Source organism: Trichoderma camerunense (assembly GCF_050948025.1).
Source record: "Trichoderma camerunense strain CBS 138272 chromosome Unknown V8C40scaffold_10, whole genome shotgun sequence".
In the NCBI taxonomy this organism is placed as follows: domain Eukaryota; kingdom Fungi; phylum Ascomycota; class Sordariomycetes; order Hypocreales; family Hypocreaceae; genus Trichoderma; species Trichoderma camerunense.
The window spans coordinates 255,602-276,108 of NW_028145360.1; the positions used below are offsets into that span (position 1 = coordinate 255,602).

Here is a 20,507-nt window from a genome sequence, read left to right on the forward strand (position 1 = left end):
CCTTTGGCTGCCGTTCCCTGCCAACTCCATGCTAGTCCACCTGCAAATGACGAATGCGACACCTCATCCATTTTGTATGACGCTCGTAACTCCCATCACCTCCAATGAAAGCACGGCATGCGACACTATCTGCATTAACTGCATCTCCTCTAAGCTATTATTCGTTATCGCAATGTCTTACACAGCACAAGAGCCACATCGATAAGAGGCACGGGACACAATGCGCGATAACAGACATTGATAACAAAGCTCACTTGCGCCAGGCCACTGTCATCACGCCTTCGCGTATCCACCAGCACTATGGCCAAAGGCTATATCATGACTCATACCAAGGTGCCATATCACCAAAGAAAAGCAATTTGGCGCAGTGGAAGCGCGCCGGGCTCATAACCCGGAGGTCGCACGATCGAAACGTGCAATTGCTAATTGGTATCCTCCTTTTTTTGCATCTTTTGAGTTAAATTTATTCGATATATTTCCTCTGTAATTCTTCTCGTCTCTCTTCGTTTTCTCTCTTTTTTTTTTCTTTCTGCACCAGCTCCCAATGACGTGCATAATGTACTGGGTACATGCACCGAGCCCCTCGCCGCCTATAAAATACATGTAGAATGAACCTTTGTTGCAGCAATACCCGCCATTCTCCCAAGTCCCCGTAATGATTCCCTTCCGTAGCCGTTCCGAACCGCCGCCCCTCCGGCATCGCTATCGGGCTTCAATCTAGTAGGTAAGGTAGGCTATTATCTCACCTCACCTCATCATCGCCAGCCGTACTTTTCACTCTGTCCCCTCCGTCATGCGAACATCTCTCAAGAGAATCGGACTGCCAATACTCCAAAGCTCCAGATACATCTTCACGCCCCAAGCCTCCTTCGCACCCCTCCTCTGCTCCCCATTCCTCCGCAAGATGTCGTCGGCTCCCGCCCCGGTGCTCAAGAAGCCCATCAAGATCTCCTGCATCCAGCTTGCCTCCGGCGCCGACAAGGATGCCAACCTCAAGCACGCCGCCGAAAAGGTCGCCGAGGCCGCCCAGTCGGGCTCCAAGCTCGTGATCCTGCCCGAGTGCTTCAACTCGCCCTACGGGTGCGACTACTTCCCCAAATACGCAGAGACGCTGCTCCCCTCGCCGCCATCGAAGGAGCAGTCGCCTTCGTTTCACGCCCTGTCCGCCATGGCCGCGGAGAACAACGTCTATCTCGTCGGCGGCTCGATCCCCGAGCTGAATCCCGAGACCAAGAAGTACTACAACACCAGCCTTACGTTTGGCCCCGACGGCAAGCTGCTGGGCACCCACCGCAAAGTTCACCTGTTTGACATTGATATCCCTGGCAAGATCTTCTTCAAGGAGTCCGACGTCCTCAGCGGCGGCAACAAACTGACTCTCATCGACTTACCCGAGTACGGCACCATCGCCGTCGCCATCTGCTACGACGTCCGCTTCCCTGAGCTCGCTACCATCGCTGCCCGCCGCGGCGCCTTTGCTCTCATCTATCCCGGCGCATTCAACCTCACCACTGGCGCCCTGCACTGGCGCCTGCTGGCTCAGGCTCGTGCTGTCGACAATCAGATCTACGTAGCCCTGTGCAGCCCTGCCAGAGACATGAGCGCCAGCTACAACGCCTGGGGACACAGCTTAATTGTCAACCCAATGGCCAAGATCTTGGTCGAGGCCGAGGAGACTGAGACGATTGTCCAGGCGGAGTTGGTGGGCGAGGATATTGCGGAGGCTCGGAAGAATATCCCGTTGAATAACCAGAGAAGATTTGATGTATACCCAGATATTAATCAAGGCAAGATCTCGTTTGACGAGCTATAAATGATCTAGGCATCATATAGAGAAAAAGAATACACAAAGCAGTAAAATAATAATTAATCATGATTCTGACACAGTGATTCGAGAACGTTATGTGGAAGTATCTTATTGTAAGAGGGCAATGTACTAGACATTCGCATCTTGCTTATCACGAACAGGTAGTACGCAACAGTCTCTTCATGAGAAAATCGATATAGAAGATCTTGTTTTATGTCTTTTCTACATTTAGTGTAGATCTTCCCATGTACCGCTCAATCCTTTACAAGGCTGCTATCAGTCTAAGACATTTTTTCCGTAAAGCCGTTGCCCATCAGTAGAGGACAACCCGCGTCCTCTCTCTTATTTTTCCTTTTTACATTCGTTTGATCCAAACGCTCTCATTCAATAAAAATCAACACAAGTGTCTTTTAACATCCCTTACTGCAGAGCCTTCTTGGCAAAGTTGGGCAGGACGAAGCTGGCCTTGTGGATCTCGGAGTTGTAGTAGCGCAGCTTCTCGTCCTCCTCCTCCTTGGTCCAGCTGCGCAGAGGAACCTTGACGTCGCGGGTGGCGTCCTTGCAGCAAACCATGAAGCCAATCTGGCCAGAGGGGTAGGTGGGGATGGTGGTGTAGGCGTACTCGGCGACGGGGAAGACCTCACCGCAGTCCTTCTTGAGACGGGCGATGAGAGGGAGGTGGAGCCAGGGGCTCTCGGCTGGTTGAATCAGAAATGTTAGCTGCTTGCCCAATCTAAGAATGAAAAGGGCTCGGGAATTCTGGCTAAGCGAAAACGCTTCGCCCTGTGTGTTTTCCTTTTCTGAGATAAAGTCGCCTTTCTCGGAACTACCAAGAGGCTCAATTGAGAAGGCAGCACTAGCTCTGGCAGCCCCTAGGGAGTCGGACACTGATGCAATCACCAAAACTGATTCCAAAGTCAAGAAAACAGCTCAGGTCACTTCCAGCAGGCTGGCTACACCCTTGGGGGACCGCTCGCCTTCCCAAAGAAAAAAGAGACATACAACCTTGGGTAGTGATGACACCTCCGTCACGGAGAGCGTCGTGCAGGAGCTGGAAGTAGGGCTTCTGGAAGAGGCTCTCGGCGGGGCCCTCAGGGTCAGAAGAGTCGGTGATGATGACGTCGAAGGTGTTCTTGTAGTCGTCGAGGAACTTGAAGCCGTCGCCAACGTGGGTCTTGGACTTGGGGTGCTCAAAGCCAACGGCCATGCCGGGGAGGTACTGCTTGGACAGACGGATGACAGCCTCGTCAATGTCGCAGAGGATGGCCTCCTCGACGCAGTCGTGCTTGACAACTTCACGGAGGACACCACCATCACCACCGCCAATGACAAGGACCTTCTTGGGGTTGGGGTGGGAGTTCATGGCCAGGTGGGTGATCATCTCCTGGTAAGAGAACTCGTCGCGCTCAGTAGCCTGGACGACGTTGTCGAGGACGAGGACATTGCCGTAGTCGGTGGACTTGAAGATGAGCACGTCCTGGTACAAGCTCTTCTCGTGGTGCAGGACCTTCTCGACCTTGAGGGTCATGGCCTGGCCGGGCCACATGTCGGAGATTTCGCGGTACCATCCATCTGTGAGGTAGCACCAGTGGTTAGCATCAGGTTCGCGAGGTATCGATATAGGTCCAATCAGGCGTTGACGTCGATTTCACATAGAAGGCCTTGGGATCATAAAGACCCCGCCATGACAACTTTTTTTTTCCTTATCTCGATAGGTATCTTATCAAGACACCCGGATGAACAGGCAGCTTGCCAGATTCTCGAGCATTGTACAACACTGGCTTCGCCCATGTACTCAGGGAAGCGGACAAATGAATCCATCGTCCCATCGTCATGCCAATCATGGCCATGGGAGGGCAGTTGGAACAAAAATTTCCAAAGCAGGGCGGGGTATGGCAGAGAGATCGTGGATGGGATTTAGCTACAAACCTTGGATGGTGGGGTGAACAATTTCGTCAGACATTGTGTTTGCTGTGTGGAAACGGCGAAAGGATGGGAAACGGGGTATCAAAGTGGAATGAAGAAAAGTCGATGAAGGGGAAAAAGGAGAAGAAGAAGAAGAAGTCGACGTCAAGGGAAGAAAAGTCGGGCGAGGAAAAGCAGGGAGCCGAGCGCCTACAGAGGCATGGAACAGACCGGTCGCAATTGGGTTTGGCTTTGGGTTTGGTGGGGTGAAAAATTTTGGCGCACTTTTTGCCAACTGGAGACTGAGAGCAAGAGCAAGAGCCCGGCTGTGTATCGTGCGAGATGCAGTGCCACGAGGACAACAAACTGCCTGAATCATGTCTGTTCGTATGGCGGTCTGTCTGTGCAATCCAGTGTTCTCTTTTGTTTAATACCTAAACATCAATATCATGGTGGTTTTGAAGATTAACGAGAGTTTACACCAGGTACCTCCTCTGCTTGCGGTGCTACCATCAGTCTACTTTGCTGCGTAGCATGACGTCGGGAAGCTTCGAGCTAGCCGAGACCAGCAATTGGGCTCCAGCTTGTCTACGGAGCTGCTGATTGGCCACAGCGCCTGGTTCCAGAACCGAAACGGTATCTCTCTTCAGGTACCTTTATTAAGCTGCGGAATGGGGCCATGTACCTGGAGAAGAGGGAAAAAATTGGTAGCCCAGATGACTGGTTGGCGAGTTCCGCCTTGACCAACCCTGAATCCACCAAACCTCCAGATTCTCAGGAAATTCCCCCATGAGGCAATTTGTCACGCTACTCAGGCGTTGCAGTCCTCTATGGAGTTGTTACAACAGAATATCGATGAAGAACTAGTCTCAATGTAGATACTAAATGGCATATGTTACATTATATCCAACATTGTTCGAGGAGCGTTCAAGCGTTTGCTCTAAGGTCAATATGACCGTTTGTGTTTGTCACTGCAATAAGCAGAGAGTGAGAGCATTTACGTACATAAATAGGCGGCCAATTTTTATTTGTTGTCATTCTTCCGTAATACGGTCAAGAGGCATTGTTGTTGTTGCTGCTACTATGACCACTGTTCTTCTAGTAGCTGATGTTATTAACGCGGGAGGCTTGAATGCATGCCATTTCATCGGAACAAATGTATAGTCATAATATTGGAACAATCACGAATAAAATAGCAGCATCACAAGTCGATATTTTAGAGCAGCTGTCCGAATTGGTTCCCTATCTTTACAGTATAATTGATTGCCATGGACTATTGCTGGGAAATCGTCTTGACCTTTATCATTGGTAGATTGAAGGCATCATCTTCGGCATCACAGCATCACCCGCCCCTTGCGAAGGTGACTGCCTTTTCGGAATATCCTTGATATAGATACTGTGACAGGTTCCCTTTCTGACAAAAGATATTTATGATTTAAATTTGCTATACCATTGAGCTGCAGTGTATTATCAGCTTCCATGCTTATATGGAGAACCACCAGTTCCAGACTCACGATCGATAGCAAATATGAGGTTTTCGCAAGTAGTAACCAACAAACAGCAAAGCCGATCAGCATTGATCGTAATAGCCATTCACTTCTTGCCCAAGGTAAGACACAGCCATGGTGGTTATTCTGTCCAGCAGCCTCTACGAAGATGCTTCACTGAAGACTCCAGGTTCAACTCAAAACTTCCGGGCAGGGTCAGTTGCCGGTCGATCGTGATAATCCTCTCTCTCAAGTTTTGTAATAAAAAATATCTGTCATAGAGAGAGTGATGACCCGTTGTTTTTAGCACAAACTCTACCAGTAGCTCGATAATCGCGGGTCTTTTGCTATCGTTCTTGACATGTCTGCCTATGCGGATAATTTTGACAGGGATGTTATTGTAAAGAATGTTTACGGTGTTCTTGAGTTAATAAACATATCTGATTGGATCATGGCAAGAAAGAACCCTGAAGAGCTACGTTGGGTATTCATATTTAGGAACTAGGATACTGCTATATTCTAGGCAGTGGACAATATGGCAAAAATCCTTACGTACATAAATTCTTCTCCCAACATCGAAGCAATTCCAAAGTCCCGTAAAGAGAGGCTTATGTCCGCAAGACAGAGCGGCTCTAGCGAATTATCTTTGCATTTGCCCCGGAGACACAAAGTTGGAAGATGGATGGCTCGTTCAGTCCCGCCCATAATGCTCAATGCGTACGTCTTTACAGCACAAAGGTTTATCTTGCTACATATAAATGACTCAATCAACAGCGAAAGTTATTTGATACACACATTGTTGCAGTGAAATTATACATCGTTCCAGAGGTGCTTCGCATGGTATCACGAGGCCAGAATAAGCCGTCTTTAGGGAGGGAGAGATCGAACAAGGCGCCGCTTGGGAAGGCATGTCAATGTCTTCCCCGCGGGATTTGCCAAAATAGTCCAAAATGCCGATCTTTGGCCATTGTTAGAAATAACCGAAGTCACATTGCAGTTGGTTCTGTCTCGAAGGGTGGGGGACCATGTCTTGTGTGGCATTGAAGGATCTATTAATGGAGGTAAGGTTATCTGTGCGTTACCAAATCGCCAAGAGATACTCATAGTCACTATAACAAGCTATATCATGCCACTAGCACAACATGTTGTATTACCCACTTCTATGGACATCCAAAAACATTAATTAGGCTATACCTGTCTCCGGGTGTGCTCTATAATCGTCTTCACTGGTGATGCTCCAGGGTAGCTCGATTCTGGGGCCGACAACTCCATGTCTAATGATGGCGATACTTGCCGACCGTCCAATCTATTACGGTTAAAAATGTATGTCTACTAAAATCAGGAATGCTAGAATTTGTATAATATTTCTCGGGTTTCTACCGTGAGTGTCAGTGCGCTGATGCGTAGCCACCACTCCTGGGAGCACCACCAAAAACGCATGTTCACGATGGCCATCTACGGCACAACATAGATACAGCACGTGCATGACGTATCGGACTCGGGGCATTTATTCCAACTGAATACTCCGTACCCAGTCCGTGTAAAAAATCTTGAAGAAAACTACCTACCTGATAAGTTGGCAAGGTAGCATCACTAAGCACCGATGAGACCGGCTCTATCAGCACCGAATCGCCCACAGCTGCCCATCGCGGAATCTCCAAGCAGACTGAAATCCCGGTACACAGCCAGATGCGGAGTGTAACAGAGACTGACTGGATATTCGACTTGGCCGACCTAGGCGATGCCACTCCGTACCGCTCCATCGACACCATTTCGTACCTGGTCAAAAGACAAGGGACCCCCCCGTCTAGGCCTCAACCCACGCTACAGACCCTTGCCATGGCGCCGATGTTTCAAATCAAACATGGCCCGCCATCGGCACACTAATCTTTTCTTTCTTTTTTCTTCAGTTGCCAACGGGGATGGAGCACCCGTGCCCTTTTTGACATGTCGCAAAAAATGAACTGGCCAAGGGCACCTTGCGAAATTGCCACGCGGTTCTGGTGTCATTGAGCAAATGAAACCCCGGGCAGCCTGGGAGAGAAGCTGATAGATGACAACATGAAGTTGGCCAAGGCTCAGACCACTGTAACACGTCGTGTAGGTTGCACAAACGATGGCTGTCTGGCTGTCTGGCTGTCTGTCATCTGGCCCCCTCATAACCTTTTGGGCAACTCAGATCTTGTGGACGTTGTCTGATGTCTTTGGTCAACTTCGCGGATAAGCAGCCGGCTTTCCACGGAATGCAACCGAGTCAAACGCCTATTCGATGCCAAACAGGAATCTTTATCGACACTAGAGCCAATGCGACCAAGCACGAGGTTGCTCCATGCCCAATGAGGCATTTTCATCTGGAGATTGTTACTAATAAGCTGCTTCGTGTGTGTGCAAGTTCCAGCTGAGTTCAATTCGTTCTAATCTCATGTACGAGCGAGACACGGCACGGATTGCAATACGCTAGCTACCCTAGGCTGACGAGCTGCAGCCAGCGTCGAGATTGTCGTCTGGCAGATCGTTGTATGCAACGAATGCTGCAAAATGACTTGCATGCCACATGGACGAGGCTCTGTGCTACTGTATTGACTGACCTTGGTATTGCACTGTGAAGTAGCATCATCCTAGAGCCTTGCTCCCTGAACAAATCTACCCAAAAATATCCTAGCAGCATGGCAGTCATGTGAAGTAAATACGAGAGCCTCTTTCTTCCTTGTGCGTGCGGTGCAGGCGAGACAACCCAAAGTGCCGATCCAAGCTGCACTGCAACACCAAGTCTTAGAAGCACGAGGCTGCCGAGCATGTGCGACCAAGGCAAGAGTTGTAAAATCTCCGTTTGCGGCCGCCACCTCCTCCGATAGGAATGCAAATGACATGCAATAGGCTTACCGATGCTACCGTGTACTCGTACGTGAATAAGCTCCCGCCATGTGTTGAACCGGTTTCTCCTATTTTTTTCTCTTCCCCCCAACCGCTCCGGCCAAATCTCACGATATCAAAGTGATCGTCGCCGCTACACCTGACGCCGGCGCTGTTAGAATGAGCGCAACACAGTAGTGGAAGTCAGTCATGCTAGTACGAGTAATAAGCACCTGCGCCGTGTCGTATGCCTCGTAATGTACGAGTAGGATTAATTGGAGGCTCGAACTAACAGAGACATCAACATGGCCGGTCCTTTGCTAGCAAGTTTGAACGAACTATCCAAGCTCCACCTAGCACGCGAAGGCGGAGAGCCTCCCCTGGCACGGGCCGTCCTTCGCCACGGTGATGCTTGCGAGTGTCTCTCGGTAGGGAGGCTTTCTCTTCCCTTGCCTTCTCTTCCCATTTTTTTCTTTTCTTTTTTTTCTTCGTCTTTTCGGGACAATGCTGGCACGAGCAAGAGCATTACTCGTACAAAGAGGATGGGGAAATAAGAATAAAAATAGAAAGGCAGACTGGTGTTTCGCATTCTTGATAGCTGAGACGCTGGATGGACGATGCCCGCCGATCTGTATGTCTGCATTGATTGCATCCTGGGTCATCAATCAAATGTCCCATCCATCCTTCGCCTTGGTGCCGAAACCAAGGAAAGGAAATGATACAGGACTACGGAGGCACTCTGGATGCATACCCGGATCAGCCATTCTCGTTCTGCAATCACTAGCCACTAGCATTACCACTCCGTATTCCCTGAGGCAGCTTTTTGAGTCGGGTGGCGTAATGTCAACCGCAGTTGGCATGGGATCAATTGCTCTTAGCACCGGCCTTAGTGCCTCCAAGTGCGAGCCTTGCCGGTGCTTTTGCGAATGGAATTCCCAAGGCGCGGCCTTTTGGTCTCTTGGTCGGCTCAGAGCGCAGCCGTCTGATGTTGTTGGGTAGCAGCGCGTAGTCGCAGCGCATGCTGGTAAGCATTTGGTGAGTTGTGGTCGTAAGCAGGATGGTTTGTTGTCTGCATGCTTATACAGGTAGGAGCTGGTCCATCTGCCGATGAGTGCGGTAGCATTGGTGGCGAAGAGAGCAACTTGGAGGGAGTCTGTGCTTGCGAATGAATGAAACCACTTTTTGCATCCATCTTGCCTCCATCTGCCTCCATCTCCGGAGTTCCATCTCCCTTTCTGTGGGCTCTTGTTTTTTCCTTTTTCTATTTTTTTTTTCTCTTCAAAATTTTCTTCATCATATTGACAACATCTTTTTGCCTCTGTCATGACATTTTGCTCCGCACGGCGGCACGCGCGCAGGGATTGCCCATATTCATCAGGTCATGCCACGAGTCGTCTTGATCCGCCGTTCCGGTAGTTGGCAAAATGTCTCTTCAGCATTTGGTGTGGAAAAACGTGTGCGCCGCATGCAGGGACCACTAAAATGGAGTTGAAGATGAGGAGCTCCGTGGCACTCAGGTGGTAGGCCCAAAGCTACAAGAAGCCATGCGGAGTACGCAGCCGGAGGTACTGTGTACCTGTGCTGCTGTCGAGATTGAGCAGTTGCTGGTACTGGCGACCTCGGGGGCGCTGGTTCCGCCACTCCTGTTGAATGCGTTTTGCCGCAAATGGCCGGCTCTGCCGTGGTACCCAATACGGCCGAAACTGGAATCCAGATGTAGAATTGGCGGTACACTCTACTCCGCTGTCGACTCGGGATGAAGACCCAGACAGTACCTCTGTGTGGGACAGCGATACAATAGCCGTGGGCTCATACTAAGCGTGCTCTCTGCCGATTCTGCCAACTCTCCCTCTGCTTTATCAAGTACTCACCCATCCCTGTCGAGTAGCATATAAGTATCTCCTAAGCCTGTCCACTACAAGCCCCTTATTCGCCCCCTGTAGCGTAGCGTCGAAGGACGCTAGAGTGTCTTGGTGTCTCGAAGAGAAGCTCGATGGCAGGCTCGGCCGCCGCAGGCACTAGAGACCCCCCGGTCATGCATAGAAAGAACCGCCAAGGGCCCCCATGCAAATGCCATGCTTCGGCAGCAGCTTGCTCAATACAGGTTGTTTAGACTGACTGCTGTAAGAAATCCATCCCCCCAAAGGCACAATAGGCTGTCGCAGTTTGTCATCCCCGGCGCCTTTTGGACGGGGGACGGCAAAGGGTTTAATCTTGTCATTTTCTTCTCTTCTCTTCTCCTCGTACTGTACCTTTGGTCACCACTTTTCTGCCGAAGTGCTAGTGCTGTCTGTCCGGCAAGGTTAGTAGTGTAAGTTCAGTGTCGTTGGCTTGCTTGCTTGCTTAGTTGTACTTGAACCTTGCCTACTTGGTAGTTCCAAACCTCTTCTCCAAAGCCCGTCTTCTCTTCTCCTCTCCATCCGTGCCCTGATCCTCACCCCGATCGACGACGGACGGCGACGATTGACGGACCCTACACAGCGACGGGCCGACAGGGACTCGAGATTGACAGGGGCCTTTTCGCGCAGCACAGAGACCGCGAAACAAAGGGGCGAAAGAGAGAAAGCCCGGGAAGCACCGCATTTCCCTCCCAATCGAACGTTGGCAGCACGGTAGCATTTTTGCTAAGCGACAATCTTGCCATTGCAAACTGACACGCCTTGGACGCACACACTTGTGCACACACGTCAAAAAAAGAAAAGACAAAGTAGCCGGTATTTCTGCCGCTACCCGTTGATTCAAGCCTTCTCCGCAGGCCGCCGCTTCCGTGAACGCGACTTCACGACCCGGCCGCCGATTCAGCCATTGCACATCACATACACCATTTAGACCGTCACGACGGCCAGTCCTTGGTCACAGAACACCACGATGTGCTTCGGCGCTCGGAACAAGAACGAAGATGGCGAGGCTCGCTCGCGAGAGCTGGACAAGGTCATCCGCCAGGAGGAGAAGCGCATGGCTAAAGAAGTCAAGCTGTTGCTGTTGGGTAAGTCTTGCTTGTGATATCCTGCTGAAACCTTTTCCTTTTCCTTTTTTCTCCAGCTTCAGCTGCTAGGAGAAAAGATAACATAGCAATGGACAGCAATAGAATGGACAAAGGCATAGCATCAATTGCTGCTCTAATATTGAATATGCTAACGCGCTCATCTATAGGTGCTGGAGAGTCTGGAAAGTCTACAATTCTGAAGCAGATGAAGCTTATCTATGCTCAGGGCTTCAACAAGAGCGAAAGACTTGATTTCAAGCCAGTCATCTTTAGCAACATTGTCCAGTCATTCAAGACCATCTCCGAGGCCATGTCCGAGATTGGAATCGAATATGACAGCCCAGATAACGAGGTTTGTAATCACCATCGGCCTCGGCCCCTTCCTTGTCGCCGCACAACCATTGCATGTCTCTGTATACGCTCCCAACGTCAGCCCCGTGTTTGTGCTTGTGTTACGCTGTCCGTGGATGCAATGCCATATGACACCGAGGAGCAAAAAGGGTGCTACACAGCTCAAGATCATGAAACACTTACTAACGCGTATTCTATTTATAGAAATACATGGCTCACATTTTGGTTGACAACGAAATCAGCCCAGACAGTGGCATGCCTGAGGACTACCTAGAGCCTATCAAGGCGCTATGGCAAGACAGCGGAGTGTTGGCGGCAGTTGCCAAGGGCAATGAATACGCCTTACACGATAACCTCACATAGTCAGTCCACCCTTTGCTGCTTAAGCAGCCACCACGTTATTCAGTTGCAGCGAAATGGCTAACTCCCGTCCAGCTTCGTTACAGACATTGACCGGATATGGGCTGACGGCTACGTACCGAATGACCAAGATCTGCTCCGCTCTCGACTGAGAACTACAGGTATCACAGAAACCGTTTTTGACCTTGGCCAGCTGACATACCGTATGTTTGATGTCGGTGGCCAGAGATCAGAACGAAAGAAGTGGATCCACTGTTTCGAGAATGTCAACTGTCTGCTCTTCCTGGTTGCTATTAGTGGTTACGATCAGTGTCTCGTGGAAGACAAGGATGGCGTAAGTTTTAATTGCAAGAGAAGGTCTACTCAACGATACACGATGCACTGACATGAGACGATAGAACCAAATGAACGAGGCTTTGATGCTGTGGGAATCCATCGCCAACTCACACTGGTTCACCATGACATCCTTGATCCTGTTCCTCAACAAGATGGATTTGTTCAAAGAGAAGCTACCCAAGAGCCCGATCTCCAAGTACGGATTCACCGATTATCACGGACCCGACGACGACTACAAGGCGGCCAGCAAATACTTCCTAGACAAATTCCGAGCCCTGAGCAGGAACCCCGAAAAAGAAATCTACGGTCATTTCACAAATGCCACCGACACAAACCTGCTGAAAATCACAATGGGCTCCGTCCAAGACATGATTATCCAGCGAAACCTCAAAAAGTTAATACTATAAGGTCCCTAACGTACTTTTCAATCTATTGCTACAGTGCGTGGTAGCGTGGATTATTAACACTTGTGTTTTTCCAGGTTACTTATTTAGAGCACCTTGTTCATCTTTCCATCAATGTTGTTATTATCGTCGCCTACTCGTTATTTTACCTGCCTGGATCTCGATTCACGCTTCGACCACCGGTTTATTTTTTGACACCTAGGTTTAGGGCTGCTGCCTGAGTCGACTCGGCCCCCCTTTTCATGCATGATTATGGCATTTTACGGCTTCACATTCATTATTCATCGGCACCAAAGCTTCTCAGCTGCATTTTTGCTTTTTGTCTCACATATACACTAGCGGGGGCATGCCACTCTTCCGTGTTTTTTTATTTTATTTTTTATTTTATTTTATTTTGACCCTTTTGTTTATTTTCTTTGTATATTTCCCCCGGCCAGTCTATACTGTGGCTATGGAGGGGATGGAGGGGGGAGGACTGTTGAAATCTAGGATGAGAAGGAGGATGCCTGCTTGAGTTTACGTTACTAGGGTTGAAGTTGATATCTTAAGAAGACATGAGGGGAGGGCAATGAGGAAGAGGTGGAAAAGGGGAAACCAGAATCCTGTGGACAAATGAAGGACTGGTGGATATTATATTTTTCTTTCCTTTCATCAGTGATACCTAAGTCTTCTCTTATTTTCATTACTAGACTTAATCAGTCTGCAATTGCAAGCAGATAAAGTTGAAAAGTGTGCTTGAACTCTCTCTCTCCTTTTTGATAAGATATTTGATATACGGACGGATAGCGCGACGACGGGATGAAAGCACGTGGCAGATTGATAGGCAGATGCGTGCCTGGATTATTGCAGAAATCTTCATGTTTTAGCGATTGATCTCTGAGAATACAATCAAACAGCTAAAATGCAAATTTTGCAAATCGTATTTTGTAGCATGAATTCAGCCAGTCTTGAAGAGTTGAATTTTTTGATTGTTGTGACTTGGTGCTCTCTTCATAATCAGATTGAGCTCCGCATCGTTACCAACAACCGCAGCAGGTTACAAAGCAATTTGGCGCAGTGGAAGCGCGCCGGGCTCATAACCCGGAGGTCGCACGATCGAAACGTGCAATTGCTACTCGTTCAGTTGATTTTTTTTTCTCTTTTTCCCATTCTTTTTTCCCCCCTGATTAGTACTCACTTTTATTTTTATCCAATGTCTGAAGAAACAAACGCGTCGTAAAGATAAACATAACCTCGTATTTTGACTCATGAATACCACACAAAATCCATAAAAACCAACATCACAGTACAGAGTACTTCTACCAACGTCATGCACACAATCGTCATTGCAGTGGGTCACCCTTCGCCAAGCAAAAAGAAGAGCTCCAAGCTCCCTCATTGGCCCCAGCCTTCGCCAGCTCGCCAATCGGCTGCTGCGCTCCTTCCCGCCATCTTTCTCGTCCGGCTTTTGCGGGGAAGGCAACACACACCCAGCTCCAAGTTTGTAATGTATGTAAACAAGCAAGCAACAAAAAGGCCGGTTGCGGTTGCGGTTTACGGCAGCTGCCTGTATTGTTACATGCCTAGTAGGCAGTTGATCGCCTTTTAGCCAGTGGGAAAGAGCTGCCGCTTTGCCGGTTGGCAGGCACCTGATTTTCGAGTTGCACGGAACAATGGAAGGGAGCTTGTTTGTATGGCATGTCTTAATTCACGGCTGTTTAGATCAGTGACGGGGATAAATCAATTTGTTTTGTTTCCCCTCTTCTCGTGTCTTTTCTAGTCTTCTTTTCTCTCCTCTTTACACTCTTCCTCTTGATTCTACTGCCGTCTGCGAGTAGCATGGAATTGTTTGTTTCTTTCGGCGAAGACAGCTCGTAATAGAAAGACTTGTCGGCAACGTCATTTTCTGCAATTTCAATGAGGTTTTCGCCTTTGAGCCTGCGAGCGCGCGAATGATTCTTTACTAGAGCCAATCACTTTTTCGTTTTACGTATTCAATCGCCAGCTGTAGACACGCATGTTTAGCGCTCATATTCCTTTTGCGATCGACCGAAATCATGGTAGTAATGAGGCACATCGCCCTACTCGCGGGCCTCGCGTTCTGGACGGGCGCCGCTGCGGATGTTATCACTGATGATTCTCACTTCTATGGCCAATCGCCGCCAGTTTATCCATCGCGTATGTCCCAAACAGCCTGATTGAAAGATATAAGATCTGATATTGATACTATGGCCGAACAGCTGAAATGGCGGGCGGCAATGAGTGGGAGGCGGCTTTCCAAAAGGCCAAGGCCTTGGTCGGCAAGATGACTTTAGAAGAAAAGGTAAGGGGAGGCTTTACAAGACTTAGAAGCCGTTTACAAGTGAACCCAATTTCTGACCTACTGCTAGGTTAATCTTACAGCAGGTGTTACAGTTGAGTCTACTTGCTCAGGCTTTATTCCTGCCATCAAGCGTCTGAAGTTTCCGGGCATGTGCCTCAGTGATGCTGGCAATGGGCTTCGCAATACAGATTTTGTTAGCGGTTTCCCCAGTGGAATTCATGTGGGTGCTAGGTAAGAGGCTCTTTCAGTTTGAGTCAAACTCCGGCTATCTTGTCGAAGAACACCATCAGGTTGACCGCGCTCTAGCTGGAGTAAAGACTTGGCTTTTAGGAGAGGAGCTGCCATGGGTGGAGAGTTCAAGAAGAAAGGCGTCAATGTCCTACTCGGCCCTGTTGTTGGCCCTGCTTGGCGTATTGTTCGTGGTGGAAGAAACTGGGAAGGCATCTCTGCCGATCCTTGGCTGTCTGGCGTCTTGGTTTCTCAGACTGTTTCTGGTATTCAGGGGCAGGGAGTTATTACTAGTACCAAGGTAAGTCGGCTTCCAATAGCCCTCGTCATTCAGCAGAGATGTTAGATCCTAGAGCACGACATCTGATACGTTTGCAGCACTACATCGGCAACGAGCAAGAGACCAACCGTAATCCAGAAGGAAATACGTCCTCTGTTTCTTCGAACATTGACGATAAGACAATGCACGAGGTATATCTATGGTAAGGAAGAGCTGCTCCCTTGATAGCCATCTATGGTCAAATTTTAATCATCAGCGCCTCTTACCAGGCCCTTCCAAGATGCTGTGAGAGCAGGCAGTGGAAATATCATGTGCTCCTACCAGCGTGTCAACAACTCGTACGGCTGTTCCAATAGCAAGACTTTGAATGGCCTTCTCAAGACTGAGCTCGGCTTCCAGGTGTGTAAATTCCTATCCTCAGGCCCTCTTATCTTTTCTTAATACCCCCCTCTTATACACTGTATGGTGGCACTGACAAATTGTTCGAATCAAGGGGTTCGTTGTTTCCGACTGGGGCGCTCAACACGCAGGTGTTGCCACCGCGGAAGCTGGCCTAGATGTGGCCATGCCCGGTGCAAGCGATTTCTGGGGCGATCACTTGGTTGAGGCCGTAAAGAATGGCTCATTGCCAGAGTCGCGAGTGACGGACATGGCAACAAGGTAATGGCGCTAATCGTTATTGAACTCTACAACTGCTGATATACGTTTAGAGTCATTGCCACCTGGTATCAGTTCAACCAGGACACTGATTTCCCCAAGCCGGGAGTTGGCATGCCTTCTAATGTCTTAGATCCCCATACAATTGTTGACGGGCGAGATCCTGCCGCTGCACCCGTTCTTCTGAATGGCGCCATTGAAGGTCACGTCCTCGTCAAAAACACAAAGAATACTCTCCCTTTCAAGTCGCCTCGTATGCTCTCCCTCTTTGGCTATTCTGCCAAGACTCCAGACTTTTTTAATCCCTCTTCAAATCTACTTTACAGCCAAAATTGGATCTCGGGTAATGAGGCGCTTGACTCAAACTATGTTTCTGATAATGGGCTGGCCACTTTTGGCAAAAATGGCACCATGTTCGGCGGCTGTGGCTCCGGGGCCATCACGCCGGCACTCCCAATCTCTCCGTTCGAGGCCTTGAAGATGAGGGCTTCCCAGGAGGGCACTGCTGTGTTCAACGATTTCTTATCTGACAAGCCCTCTGTTGAGCCCAGTTCTGATGCCTGCATTGTCTTTGGTAACGCATGGTCCTGCGAAGGATACGACCGTCCTGCTATCCGAGATGATTATACAGACTCCCTAATCAAGTCAGTGGCTGACCAGTGCAGCAAAACCGTTGTCGTCTTCCACAACGCAGGGCCTCGATTGGTAGACGGCTTTGTTGATCATCCAAACGTCACAGCAATCATCTTTGCCCATTTGCCAGGTCAAGAGAGTGGGCCAGCACTCGCTTCACTTCTCTTTGGGGATACCAGCCCTTCCGGCAAGCTTCCGTACACAGTGGCGAAGAATGAATCTGATTATGGCGATGTTCTCGATCCAGTAGAGCCAGAAGGCGAATTCGTCAACTTTCCCCAGGCCGATTTCCACGAAGGGGTTTATCTTGACTATCGCTACTTTGACAAGAAGGGCATTGAACCTCGATACGAGTTCGGCTTTGGACTTGGTTACACGACCTTTGCATATTCCAATATATCCATCAACTATATTCAGGGGGCAAACACCTATCCATGGCCGGGCGGCCCTATTGTCAGCGGCGGACAAACGGATCTCTGGGATGCAATCGCCACCGTCAGCGTAAACATCAAGAATACAGGCAGCGTTGCTGGTGCCGAAGTGGCGCAGCTCTACATTGGTATTCCAGGAGCCCCGGCGAAGCAGCTTCGCGGCTTTGAAAAGCCCTTTTTGCAGCCTAATGAGACACAGTCGGTGACGTTCCATCTCACAAGAAGAGATTTGAGCGTGTGGAGCGTAGAGAGACAGAAGTGGCAGTTGCAGAAGGGCAACTACAAGTTCTACGTTGGAAGCAGCAGCAGACGACTGCCCCTGAATGGGACGATGGATTTATAAGAGAAGCAAGGCACAGCAGACTCCCGAACGCAGCTTGAGCATGGCGAAATGGTATGCTGCTGACGAATGGAGCTCTGTATGGGGTATCCGTACATACATGTGTAGATACAGCTGCTAGAAGGTTGTTGTTTCCTCCTTCAAGCGCGCTGAGAAGGCAGCAACTAACCGTCTATTGGATAGATCGTATTTACTTGCTTTGTACTACGTGGAAGTGGTCCATCGGCTCTAATAGGCAACTTGAGTAGTCGAGCTGACGCCGAGTTGAGCGGTGCTTCGTATCTGACATGTTCACCGCCTACTTTTGTTCCGTGTTATACCGAGAGCCTTTCGGTCCATCTAGTGCCAACGGCATTTTACGTTTTTGAATCTTCAACACAACGCTCGGAGCCTCCCCGGTATAATTACAATTCGATTACAATAGCACATTACTCGTGCTTTCGTATGCCCTTGTAAGACATCTTGGCGAATCTTGTACAGAAGCAATGGAAACCATCAAAGAAGGAAAAAAAGGGGCGGATCGCAGCTTCGATTGCCATGGAGCATTGTGTGTCATGTGCCGTCTTCTTTCATGCGGCCCATAGCGGTATGTTCCGCTTCCAATCGCCGACCGAATACGCCTTCTCTCTCTTCATCTACAACTAAGACTACAAGTCAGATGGAGCTACAGTATGGAGGAGTATGGAGTATCACTATTTAGTATACGAGTACAGTAGGCAAGTTTCTACTTGCTACTCCTAGAAAATAACCACTAACAAGCCGCACATTCGGTGCATTTTTCTTCTTCCTTATTTTTTTTCCTTCTCCATAGTTCCCCATTTTCACGATGGGTCTCCTGTCCCTTCTCCAATATTTTGTGGACGAGATTACGTTCAATGCAGAATGCCCCGACGGCCGTGAGATTTGCGTCCCCAATCGCCGGCGGCTTTGCCCATCGACATGGGGGAGTCCGGCTGCTTTAGATAGATGATGGAGTAAATTTAGTAGGGGGAGTGGCGCGCCCTAAATTGGCCATCATAGATCGCCTTCTCAACGAAGATAGAACGAAAAGAAGACGAAGAGAAAAGAGACCCCCCCCTCCCCGGCCGCCGGTGCGGACAAAAAGTCACACGATCGACGATCGCATGAACTGTTTACTGCTCGAAACAGAAAAAGTGGCCTCCGTCGCAAATTGCTTGGCCCTGATAAGCAAGCCTCCTACCGGAACTCCAGACTCCGTCGTGCCCAGTTAGTCCAAAAGGCAAAAAGAAAGACCGGGCTTCGTTGGCTTCTTTGTTCTGTAACATGAACAGTGCGGCTAGATTTAAGCGATCGGCATCATTGACAGCGGGCAGAGCCAACAACAAGGCCCACCCCTACTTTATCCCAGTACCCAGCTTTTTCCCTCTTTTCTTTTTCCTTTCCCAGCCCGTTGGCAGCAAAGATTCTGGCTAGGGGAGGGGGGCCCATGACTTTTTGATCTCAAAGGCTGGCTCATCCTTGACCCAGGACAAGACTCTTTCGGCAAAGCCGATTTCAAGGGCACCCCTTACCATGGCCATGGGATATAATCGCTGTTAGTCTTAGGGAGCGGCTTCCGGTGGACACACGATGCTTCTTTGGGGAAAGATGACGGCTGCCGATGTCCGGAGGAGCTGGAGCACCCAACGCAGAAGAGAAAAGAAAAAGAAAAAGCAGCGGAGAAAAGAAGAAAAGAAAAAATAGCCCAAGACACTTCCGGACAAACATGTCTTTTTTCCCCCACGCCTCGAAAAAATCGTACGATTTTCTCATCGCTAGTCATATTGGAGTCTCGCAGCGCAGACTAGCGGCTCAAGGCTGCCGCTCCATTAGATTCCGTGTCTCGGAACGGCAGTGTGTATGGATCAATCGCTGCGTCCCCATATTTGCATTGGTAATAGTTCATCGAACAAGTCTCGTAGTTGGTGTAGCACACTCTGGCGATCTCACATCTTGCAAACTCCGTAGTGGTGGTGGTGATGCCTGATCAATATCTAGATGATGCTCGCTGCACCCGCTTTATCGCCGATTCTCTGCCGCAGCAGCGCTGAAACTGATCCGTAATTGTCGCCTCGCTAGTATCTCGGAAGAGCCCGTCGATTACAAGGGGAGGGGAAATGGCGGAGTATCTGAATAAGTATCGCCACGTTCCGAAAGCTTTTGTGAAATAGCATCATGCAAAAAGCATGGGGTGCTGGCCCATACACAGTCCTTCCCTCAGGTAGACCTGTGTACGACTCGCTTGATGGACTCGCAGGCCTGTCTTCTTCATACTAGCACAAGGAATACACCTGCAAGTGGTATTGCAGTAATAGCAGGCCGAATGAGAGGGAACGGCAGGGGTACAGCAGAAGCCCGGGCACAGATGGACGAAAGAAAAGAACAAGACAAAAGGGCCGCACAGGGTGTGTCTCTGTATCAGGCTCAGTCCAACGCCCAGGAATAGGTTCTTGGCCAGGATATCTCGAGCATCTATCAAATGTGACATGATGCTTTCAGATGAGACTAAATCCGGTGCTGCCCCGATGTGATGTGGCTGCGGCGCGTAAGCGGCCGGCAGTTATTCTGACCCAGGTTTGCTACCTACCTAGGAAAGGGGGCGTCCGAGGAGATGCTGGCAGAAAAGACTGAGTGGAGTTTAGTTTTGTTGCACAGACACAGCCAATTCTCACGACGAATTGCATTCTCTGGGGGTGGCGAAAACCGTCAAGTACTGAGCGCCATGTTTGGCTACAAAGTCATCGAGCACGAGGCTCATTCTCTCTTTCGATTTGTCTGTACGCCGCAGGTCATTCGGCGTGAACGAAGCCTGCAGGAGCCCGGGCTATCCTGCTGCAAAACTAGAGGCAGAAATGGCCGCTTGACCAGGCAGAAATGCGAAATGCTGCATCACACGGATATCATGACTTCAATACTAGCGAACCAATGACTTTCTTCCGCACACACGAGGGCGAACGAAACAGGCGTCGGCGCGGGACGGCCCATCAGCTTTTTGAGAGCCTATACACCAATCAACTCGACAGGAGTAGATTTAAGTTTGAGGCCGCAAAGCCGCCACCATCAGCAGCTCTCAAAAGGCACCCATCAGGGGAGAGAAAAGCCTCAGTCCAAGGCAGCAAGGAAGGCTAATCGCGAAACCTAGATAGA

The 20,507-nt window shown here is 49.5% G+C and overlaps 6 protein-coding genes and 2 non-coding genes across 8 annotated transcripts; 5 read left to right on the top strand and 3 right to left on the bottom strand.

Annotated features, from left to right (window-relative positions):
- Positions 1–353: 353 nt before the first annotated feature.
- Positions 354–425, top strand: V8C40DRAFT_t128. The gene has a single exon. It is a non-coding gene; the product is annotated as a tRNA-Met (tRNA).
- A 90-nt stretch (positions 426–515) lies between these two features.
- V8C40DRAFT_246352 (carbon-nitrogen hydrolase) lies at positions 516–1,972 on the top strand. Its single transcript, XM_083216100.1, has 2 exons — positions 516–724; positions 838–1,972. The coding sequence occupies exon 2, from the start codon at positions 905–907 to the stop codon at positions 1,811–1,813; it is 909 nt and encodes a 302-aa protein (XP_083072464.1). The 5' UTR covers positions 516–724; positions 838–904; the 3' UTR covers positions 1,814–1,972.
- V8C40DRAFT_246353 (spermidine synthase) lies at positions 1,901–3,926 on the bottom strand. Its single transcript, XM_083216101.1, has 3 exons — positions 3,737–3,926; positions 2,813–3,379; positions 1,901–2,505 (listed from the first exon to the last, which is right to left on the bottom strand). Exons 1-3 carry the CDS (start codon positions 3,768–3,770, stop codon positions 2,228–2,230), a joined length of 879 nt encoding a protein of 292 aa, XP_083072465.1. The 5' UTR covers positions 3,771–3,926; the 3' UTR covers positions 1,901–2,227.
- A 3,703-nt stretch (positions 3,927–7,629) lies between these two features.
- Positions 7,630–7,833, bottom strand: V8C40DRAFT_246358 (uncharacterized protein; the record flags this gene model as incomplete). Its single annotated transcript, XM_083216102.1, has 1 exon — positions 7,630–7,833. A coding segment is annotated over exon 1 (151 nt), but the record flags the coding sequence as incomplete, so codon positions are not given.
- Positions 7,834–8,088: 255 nt separating this feature from the next.
- Positions 8,089–8,786, bottom strand: V8C40DRAFT_23947 (uncharacterized protein). The gene is made up of 2 exons (XM_083214645.1): positions 8,346–8,786; positions 8,089–8,265 (listed from the first exon to the last, which is right to left on the bottom strand). Exons 1-2 carry the CDS (start codon positions 8,702–8,704, stop codon positions 8,181–8,183), a joined length of 444 nt encoding a protein of 147 aa, XP_083072467.1. The 5' UTR covers positions 8,705–8,786; the 3' UTR covers positions 8,089–8,180.
- A 2,010-nt stretch (positions 8,787–10,796) lies between these two features.
- Positions 10,797–12,664, top strand: V8C40DRAFT_23979 (guanine nucleotide binding protein, alpha subunit). Its single transcript, XM_083214687.1, has 5 exons — positions 10,797–11,038; positions 11,206–11,390; positions 11,594–11,751; positions 11,825–12,083; positions 12,148–12,664. The coding sequence occupies exons 1-5, from the start codon at positions 10,921–10,923 to the stop codon at positions 12,490–12,492; spliced, it is 1,065 nt and encodes a 354-aa protein (XP_083072468.1). The 5' UTR covers positions 10,797–10,920; the 3' UTR covers positions 12,493–12,664.
- An 867-nt stretch (positions 12,665–13,531) lies between these two features.
- On the top strand, positions 13,532–13,603 carry V8C40DRAFT_t129. Its single transcript has one exon. It is a non-coding gene; the product is annotated as a tRNA-Met (tRNA).
- Positions 13,604–14,525: 922 nt separating this feature from the next.
- V8C40DRAFT_279719 (glycoside hydrolase superfamily) lies at positions 14,526–17,363 on the top strand (the record flags this gene model as incomplete). The annotated part of the gene is made up of 8 exons (XM_083221282.1): positions 14,526–14,646; positions 14,709–14,791; positions 14,859–15,022; positions 15,098–15,320; positions 15,398–15,501; positions 15,569–15,698; positions 15,793–15,959; positions 16,010–17,363. The coding sequence occupies 8 exons, from the start codon at positions 14,526–14,528 to the stop codon at positions 17,361–17,363; spliced, it is 2,346 nt and encodes a 781-aa protein (XP_083072469.1).
- Between the last annotated feature and the right edge of the window lie 3,144 nt (positions 17,364–20,507).

Bases quoted from the DNA above. Each gene is read 5' to 3' on its own strand.
- V8C40DRAFT_23979 (XM_083214687.1), top strand. From the start codon at position 10,921: ATGTGCTTCGGCGCTCGGAACAAGAACGAAGATGGCGAGGCTCGCTCG. The intron at 11,039-11,205 runs GTAAGTCTTGCT...GCTCATCTATAG, and splicing joins AGTCAAGCTGTTGCTGTTGG to GTGCTGGAGAGTCTGGAAAG. The intron at 11,391-11,593 runs GTTTGTAATCAC...TTCTATTTATAG, and splicing joins ATGACAGCCCAGATAACGAG to AAATACATGGCTCACATTTT.
- V8C40DRAFT_246352 (XM_083216100.1), top strand. From the start codon at position 905: ATGTCGTCGGCTCCCGCCCCGGTGCTCAAGAAGCCCATCAAGATCTCC.
- V8C40DRAFT_23947 (XM_083214645.1), bottom strand. From the start codon at position 8,704: ATGCAATCAATGCAGACATACAGATCGGCGGGCATCGTCCATCCAGCG. The intron at 8,266-8,345 runs GTTAGTTCGAGC...TACTCGTACTAG, and splicing joins CCGGCCATGTTGATGTCTCT to CATGACTGACTTCCACTACT.
- V8C40DRAFT_246353 (XM_083216101.1), bottom strand. From the start codon at position 3,770: ATGTCTGACGAAATTGTTCACCCCACCATCCAAG. The intron at 3,380-3,736 runs GTTTGTAGCTAA...GCTACCTCACAG, and splicing joins TGTTCACCCCACCATCCAAG to ATGGATGGTACCGCGAAATC. The intron at 2,506-2,812 runs GTTGTATGTCTC...TGATTCAACCAG, and splicing joins AGGTGTCATCACTACCCAAG to CCGAGAGCCCCTGGCTCCAC.